Source organism: Oryx dammah, unplaced genomic scaffold (genome assembly GCF_014754425.2).
Source record: "Oryx dammah isolate SB20612 unplaced genomic scaffold, SCBI_Odam_1.1 HiC_scaffold_26, whole genome shotgun sequence".
Lineage (NCBI taxonomy): Eukaryota > Metazoa > Chordata > Mammalia > Artiodactyla > Bovidae > Oryx > Oryx dammah.
The window spans coordinates 66,394,678-66,402,641 of record NW_024070210.1 but is presented as its reverse complement, the minus strand read 5'-3'; the positions used below and the strand labels follow the sequence as shown (position 1 = coordinate 66,402,641).

Below are 7,964 nucleotides of genomic sequence, written 5' to 3'. Positions count from 1 at the left end.
TGGGATTTCCTAGACAAGACTACCGGAGTGGGTTGCCATTTCTTTCTCCAGTGGATCTTCCCAACCCAGGGATCGAACCTGCGTCTCCTGCACTGGCAGGCAGATTCTTTACCACTGAGCCACCTGGAAAGCCCATAAAAGATGTACTTACTGTTTTCTTCTTTTTTAAAAAAGACTTCAGTAGAAATAATCCCACTACTATAAGTCTACCTTCGCTGCTCTTGGAAACAAGGAACAGTTTAGTGAGGAGTGAACCCTGATGCAAACTTCTAAATCAGTGAATGGTGCAGCCTGAGACGCACTCTAGCATTCAGACTGGGAGTAGTGAGTTTGCTCTGAGGAGCTGAAGCCCTCCAGGCTTCCCATTCCTGAGGACTCCTCCTCTGAATTGATTTCATCACTCACTAAACTCAGAGCCTCTGGCATCTTCTTTGCCATTGCCCCCTCAGTACAATGTGTTCTGGGGTCAGCTGCTTTCTCCCTCCACATTTGTGCTCCATTAATCTCAGGATTGTGATTGGGAATTTAGGTTTTAGAATCAGACCAATCCATGTAGAGTCTCAGCTTCCCTGAGCCTCTCATTTCTTGAGCTGCTCAATGGGAATGCGCAGCGTAGCTGTGACAACTAGAGATAATGAATACAAAACGCTGATGACACCCGCCTCAACAACTGTGGACACCACTCTGTTTCAGGGCCTCGCTGGCTGCCCACTTGTAAGAGTGAAGTGTGGATACAGTTCAGATCAATACAAACTGTCCACTGACATCCAAGTCTTTCCCTGTCTCTGCTTCTAGTCTACATGGTTGAACACACAATTTGGCTCCAGGAAAGGAAGTTGCTACTCAGTGGCCCCAGCTCCTCACCCTTCAAATGTGTGCTGATCACACCAGTAGTCATGAGGTACCAACTTGTCACCAGCCCCCCACCAGAGTGTCCCAGCTCTTCAGGCCTGGAGGAGGGAAGACAGGAGAGGAGAAGATTCCATTTCAAGACATCCATTGGATAAATGGATAAACACTAACCAGGTGCTGTTTTAAATCCCAAGGGTCACTGCCTGACAGTCTAGTTGGAGTAGCCCGACACAGTAGATAGGGGAGCACACTGGGACCTCCAGAAATTTGGGAGAAGAGTGCAGCGGCCCCTTGCCTCCAGACCTGTTGGAGTAAGGGTTCTGCCAGGTCATAGGGTGCGGCGGCCGAGCATTGCGTGCAGGTTCTGTCCATCCAGCTTCCTGAGCACGTGCTGCGCGGGAGAGGGAACCGCGGCCTCGGTCTTTTCCGCCTTTGGGGCCTCGGCAGCTCTTGTGCCCGAAGGCCGGAGGACCAGAGCGACCCTGGCTCAGGCGTCCTTTCCAGGGTAGGGGTCCGCACACGCCCTCCCAGCCCCCTCACTGCAAGGGGGCCCGCCCCTCTCCCCGCCCCTGGCCTGGGCCCGCCCCCGCGCCTGTGTCACCGCGGGGCCCGGGGAGGAGAGCGGCCGGGCGGGACATCCGGCCCAGGTCCCTCGCCGCGCCCGCGCGCTGCCCGCTGCCCGCCGACCGCTTCGGCGCCGCATCCCGGGAGTGGGCCACCCCGCGCGCGCCGGGGGCCTCCAGCCAGCGTAGCTCTCCCCGATCCCTTCCGGGCTCCGCGGGTCCAAGCCGCCGGGCCCGCCCCCAGCCCGAGCCCGCTTCCCGGACAGTCCTGGGATCAGCCTGGCCCACGCAGGCCCCCGCCCCGGGAGCACGATGTTCCCCCGCCCGCTGACCCCGCTGGCGGCCCCAAATGGCGCCGAGCCCCTGGGCCGGGCGCTGAGGCGGGCGCCCCTGGGCAGGGCCCGGGCTGGGCTGGGCGGGCCACCCCTGCTGCTGCCGTCCATGCTGATGTTCGCGGTGATCGTGGCTTCCAGCGGGCTGCTGCTCATGATCGAGCGGGGCATCCTGGCCGAGATGAAGCCCCTTCCCCTGCACCCTCCCAACCGCGAGGACGCGGTCTGGCGCGGGACGGTCCCCAGGCCTGGGAGGCTGTCCCTGGATGCGGGCGACTCGGACCTGCAGGTGAGGCAGGACGTCCGGAACCGGACCTTGCGGGCAGTGTGCGGACAACCGGGCATGCCCCGGGACCCCTGGGACTTGCCGGTGGGGCAGCGGCGCACCCTGCTGCGCCACATCCTCGTGAGTGACCGCTACCGCTTCCTCTACTGCTACGTGCCCAAGGTGGCCTGCTCCAACTGGAAGCGGGTTCTGAAGGTGCTGGCGGGCGTCTTGGACAACGTGGACGTCCGCCTCAAGATGGACCACCGCAGCGACCTGGTGTTCCTGGCCGACCTGCGGCCTGACGAGATTCGCTATCGCCTCCAGCACTACTTCAAGTTCCTGTTTGTGCGGGACCCCTTGGAGCGCCTTCTCTCTGCTTACCGCAACAAGTTTGGCGAGATCCGAGAGTACCAGCAGCGCTACGGAGTTGAGATCGTGAAGCGGTACAGGGCTGGAGCGGGGCCCAGCCCTGCGGGGGACGATGTCACCTTCCCCGAGTTCCTGAGATACCTGGCGGATGAGGACCCCGAGCGCATGAACGAGCACTGGATGCCCGTGTACCACCTGTGCCAGCCTTGTGCGGTGCGCTATGACTTTGTGGGCTCCTATGAGCGGCTGGAGGCAGATGCCAACCAGGTGCTGGAGTGGGTGCGGGCACCGCCCCATGTCCGATTCCCAGCTCGCCAGGCCTGGTACAGGCCAGCCAGCCCCGAAAGCCTGCACTACCACCTGTGCAGTGCCCCACGGGCCCTGCTGCAGGACGTCCTGCCCAAGTATATCCTGGACTTCTCCCTCTTCGCCTACCCATTGCCTAATGTCACCAGGGAGGCCTGTCACCAGTGACCATGGGTGTGGGCCAGCAGTTGTTGGGGACTGGTTTTGACAATGCCAGCTTCTGTGTTGCCGTACAGTGAAACCCTGGCTCCAGCGTTTCTCTTTGTCTAAATGCCTAGCTGGAAAGGACTGCCCTTTGGAAGTTCCTTGTCCAGGGCGGGTGCCCACAGTGGCTCAGACGACAAGGTTGGACAGGTGGCCTGGTGCTCTCCATAGGGGCGTTTCTTGGGAGCCAGTGTGATCCTTCTTGCCCTGGCAGGGCAAGATACCAGTTTTTCTAGTGAGGCAATACATCTCTTCTCAAGACCGGCTCCATGGCCCTGCCTGCAGGGATTTTACTGTCCACTTGATCAACCTTAATTTAACCTGTAGCCAAGCCCAGAGGTGGTGCCAGCCAGGAGCATGACCAGAGCTGGGGGCCATGTGGCTCTGATCTCCCGTTCGTCCACTTCATGTGCCTTAGGGCTGGAGTCAGTTGTGCCTTATAAATGACTTCTGTATCGTTCTGCTTCAGACTTACAATTTCCTATGCTTGCCAGGTTCTTTCCATTTTTTCCAAGGAAAGGGCCCCTGCCTGATAGCTCCAGTACCTGGCCCTACAGCATCCAAAGACCCCTGTGCCCAGCCTCTTCTTGGAACTCTGGGCACTTTCTCCCATCCCCCAGGGTTGTGACTGTGGCTGATGTATGTGGCTGCCACTTTTCTGATGCATTTATTTAAAATTTGTACTTTTTTATAGAACCTTTGAGAAGGCTTTGTTTTCCTAATAGCTGAATTTTTTAATAAAGCCATTTTGTATACAAGGTCAGTATCTCTGATTCTCCCTCTGAGCTCCTGTGTGTCCACCAAGTCCCCATGATGTCCCTCTCCCCAGAACAGGGGAGAGAGCTTGCAGGTAGAGAAAGTCGTCACTTGCTAGGGCTAATGCAGTGGGCCACCATCATACCTTGGAGCCTTTGAGAGCTGCCTATAAGCCATACCAATCACTGACTCAGTTTCTGGGGCGCCACCATTAAGAAAGGCCCCAGGCCTAGAGCAAATCTACATGATTATTCCCTGAAGGTAAGTAAAGATATTTCTCCTCTTAGGCAGGAATACTTCTTGACCGAGGAGGCCCTCAGTTGAAAAGGGGGATCATTGCATGAGCCGGGGGAGGTTATTCCTGGCATTGAGAATTATAAGGAAGGCAAGGAGGAGAATTATAAGGAAGGTTGAGTGGAGGGGCCAGCTTTTGCTGACTTAGATTCAGAGGAAGTTGTGAGCAATGTGGGAGGAGTACGATCAGGGTAGTAGAGGACAGGCGTCGGTGTGACTCATTCAGCTTCTTCTCTCCAGAGACCCCCAGACCTGAAGAACAGGAGGCAGGGCCTGCCAGGCCCCTGGGAGACAGTCACGGCCAGAGCTGGCTCTAGTCTAGTTCATAAGTCCCCCATGGGAACTGCTGTACTTCGGGGACCTGGGGCTGTGGTGAGAGGTGATGCCTGAGGGAGGGAGGGAAGGAGGCGGGAAGGGCCTCCTTGCAGATGTCACTTTTACCAGGCCTTGCTACTGGCCTGACTGGAGAAGTAAACTAACCACATTTGGGGGAAGGGGCTTCTTTGGGCACTCATGTTTCTTTGCCACGACTCAGCAGGAGGCCTTAACTGATCCCCTGTGTGGGATCCTCAGCTCCTGGAGGTTCCACCTCAGATAGCTCCTACCATGCTCACCATATCTGCCCAGTTACTTGTCAGTCTCTCCCACAGAGAATGTGAATTGCATGAAGGTGAGACTGAATCTTTCCTGTTCACGTGACATTCCCAGGACCTAGCCCAAGGGACCAGCAGGAGGTAGATGGCCTGGCAGAACCAAGGTGGTCATCTTGATGCAGGACAGAGAGTACTGTGCTTGGAATCACCTAGACTGATTGATTGAGTCCCACCTCTGCTCCTCACCAGCTGCCCAACCATCTCTTTGACCCTCCATGTGTTCCTCTGTATCATGGGAAGAATGCTTATCTTACACGTAGATCGCTATGAGGAGTAACAAAGACAAAATGAGTCAAAGGCCCAACCCAGCACCTGGTTTGATAGATGTTCTCTGAAATGCTAATTGAACACCTGATCCCTTGGAGGCCTGTGGGGACAGGGAGAACCCAGGACACTGTGTCCACTCACTTCCTCTGCCAACTGGTCAGATCTTCTCTGAGCTTCCAGCCCTTCAGGACCTCCCCAACTCATCTCCACTCTGTCCCCAGTCTCTTGCCCCTTCGCTGGGAACTGCAACCCCAGATCCAAGGCAGCTCCTCAGTCTTCCTCCCAAGGCCTGCAGCATCGAGCCCAGCTGCTGTGTTTCCCTTGTCTCCTTTCAACCCCACAACAGCTGGGTGCTACAGGTTTTAGCCTGTTCTACAGATGCAGAACCTGGCACAGAGAGAGTTAAGTATCCTGAGTGAAGTCCCTCCAATTTGGACCTCCCAAATTGTAGGGGCATGGGTGTGCAGAGTGACAGAGGGAGAGATGGTAGAAGGTGAGGGTGTAGAGAGAAGAGGGGATGGGAAGGTTAAGGAAGATGAAGGAGGGTTGGGGTGGGGATGTGAGTGGATTTAGGGGCATTCACACACATTCTCCCTCTGCAGTTCTTTCATTCCTTCATTTGCAGAGAACCCAATTCAGCCCAGCTAACATTTGCCATTCCCTGCCCTGAAGGAGATACCATCCTTGATGTGGTTAGCTTATTGGCTACTCTCTACTAGACAGGGAAGGGGCCCAGGCCACAGAGCATCCTGACAGCCGGAACCAGACACCTTGTAGTGTGGGAGGAGGGTTTGAGGTAAAAGAGGTCCTGCTGAGATAAACTACCACTTTCTGTCCTTTTTCTCCATAGAATCAGCCCCTGAGGAACTTCACTGGGGGTCTACCGTTCCTTTCAGTAAAATGGACTTCCTCTAATAAGCTGCCACGGAGGTGGCAGAGAGTCGTGTGGGTGCAGCTAGCCCTAGTGGGGCTTGCCTTATACTGGGTACCCAGGCCAGAGCTGGAGGTGTGTGGTGAGCTGTGAGTCATCAGGGTTGGGCCGAGGGCCTTCTCGGGACTAGACGCCTGGCCTCTGTCTACTCAGGATTCCCCCTTTCACTGGGTCCATCCTCATCCCCACATGGAACCAAGCCCTACGCACTGCCTGGTGACTCTGAAAACAAGTGAGTGAAGTCGCTCAGTCGTGTCCAACTCTTTGTGACCCCATGGACTGTAGCCTACCAGGCTCCTCCCTCCATGGGATTCTCCATGCAAGAGTACTGAAGTGGGTTGCCATTTCCTTCTCCAGGGGATCTTCCCGACCCAGGGATTGAACCCGGGTCTCCCGCATTCCAGGCAGACACTTTAACCTCTGAGCCACCCTGAAGATAAAGCCCCCTTTAAAACTTACTGCATCCCTACCACTGAGTCCTCTTGGGCACAGGAGCATGACGTTGGCAGCTTAACTTCTCTCAGCTGAGGGTTATGAACAAAGGAAAGAGGGGGAACCCAAAGAGGCCTGGCCTTCTGGGTCTGGGTCCTGGCTTCACCTCCAGGATCCAGTTCTGATCCATCTTTCAACCGTCTGAAGCTATTGCCTAGAAACCATGTCACCTTAAATTCTAAAGTCCTTTCCCCTCCGCTTCCCACCTCTGTCCAACCCACCACACAGACAGAGTTTCTGCAGGAAACTCTGAAGTCCAAGTGGAACCACTGACCCAGGGGATACACAGCCCTCACCTTTCCCAGGGGCCAAAAGGAGAGCAAGCCTGCTGGCCCCCTCCCAGGGTGAATCCAGTGCTTTTATTTATTTATTGAACCAGTGCCTGCCTGGCCTCAAACAAGAGAAAAGACATTCTTTCTCTTCCTAAAGGGAAATAAGAATTCACAATGGCTACTCTGAACTGAGAGTACGTGTGCCAGCCGCACAGTGGAGTACTTTAACTCATCATCCTCTCCCTTCTTACAACCACGCAACAAGATAAGTAAAAGTATTCCCATTTTATAGATCCAGAAAGTAGGACTAAACAACTTACCCAAAGAGGTGGTGGGGCTGAGATGAAAACCCAGCTCCATCAGGTGTTTGGACCTCCATAGGTGGACATGCATCACAAGTTACCCAGCTCACTGCATTTGCTGCAAAGCATCGTGTTCATTTTCTCTAATTTTTCAGCCCTTTTCCTCCAAATCTTCCAACATTCCCCAAGCAATTCTGTTTACAGGCCTCTCCAGCTATTATAAAACTGTCCAGAATTGCCCACCCTGAGAATCTACTTTCCAGTAGATCCAGACTGAATATAGTAGATTTTCAGTTTGGGTCTTCTGAGAAGCAGATACCAAGACAGAATTAGATGTGCAAGAGATTAATAGGAGAAAACAGCTGTGAAGGGGGAAGGGAGCAGAAACAGGAGCAGAAATAGGCAGGCAGTGTCTCCTGACCCTTGAGAAAGGAGAGCAGGAAGGAAAAATGGGGTGGGAAGAGTCTCAGATTACAGTGCCCCTCTAAGAAAGTCTCAGCAAGGCTAGTGGGGAGTCCCAGGCCAAGACTGCTTTTTGGAAGAGTCCTCCACTGAGCAGAAATGGGGGGACACGAACATCGTAGCAGATTGAGGTGCAGCAGCTGGGACCTATCAGCCAATTCCCTTCTCACAGCAGGTTCTCTTGAAAGGAGATGTGAGCCAGGCACTTCCACGGCTGCCACACAGACCTGGTTACTCCAATCTGTGGGTACTGGTCTCCATAGGTTCTGTTGACATAACGACCTTTTTCATGAATAGAAAACAGCTGGTAGCCTAGCAAGAGCCTCTAGGTGTTGGGCATCTTGAAGTAAACTGTTCCCCATGGTCATTCCGTGGCTTTATAGCAGGACTACTGCCCCTGCTCTAACTCTGGGTGTTGGAAGATGTGTGCTATCATTGTTCCCAAGTGCCTGTACTGTCATTTTCATGATGTTTTCGCTGAAACTTACCCAACTCACTGCAAGCTTGGGTTGTCTTTGTTCTGCATCATCATCATTGATTGGGTGGATATTGATGAATATCTTTGCTTAGCTTCCATGTCTCATAGGCTCACCCTTTCAGCAGAGAGCAGAATCACCCAGAGATTGAGTCTGGGTGATGGA

At 54.5% G+C, this 7,964-nt stretch overlaps 1 protein-coding gene across 1 annotated transcript; it reads left to right on the top strand.

Annotated features, from left to right (window-relative positions):
• Positions 1-1,494: 1,494 nt before the first annotated feature.
• CHST14 (carbohydrate sulfotransferase 14) lies at positions 1,495-3,660 on the top strand. The gene has a single exon (XM_040226929.1). It carries the CDS (start codon positions 1,728-1,730, stop codon positions 2,856-2,858), a length of 1,131 nt encoding a protein of 376 aa, XP_040082863.1. The 5' UTR covers positions 1,495-1,727; the 3' UTR covers positions 2,859-3,660.
• Positions 3,661-7,964: the final 4,304 nt, after the last annotated feature.

Excerpts from the sequence above, each read along its gene's own strand:
- CHST14 (XM_040226929.1), top strand. The coding sequence starts at position 1,728 with ATGTTCCCCCGCCCGCTGACCCCGCTGGCGGCCCCAAATGGCGCCGAG.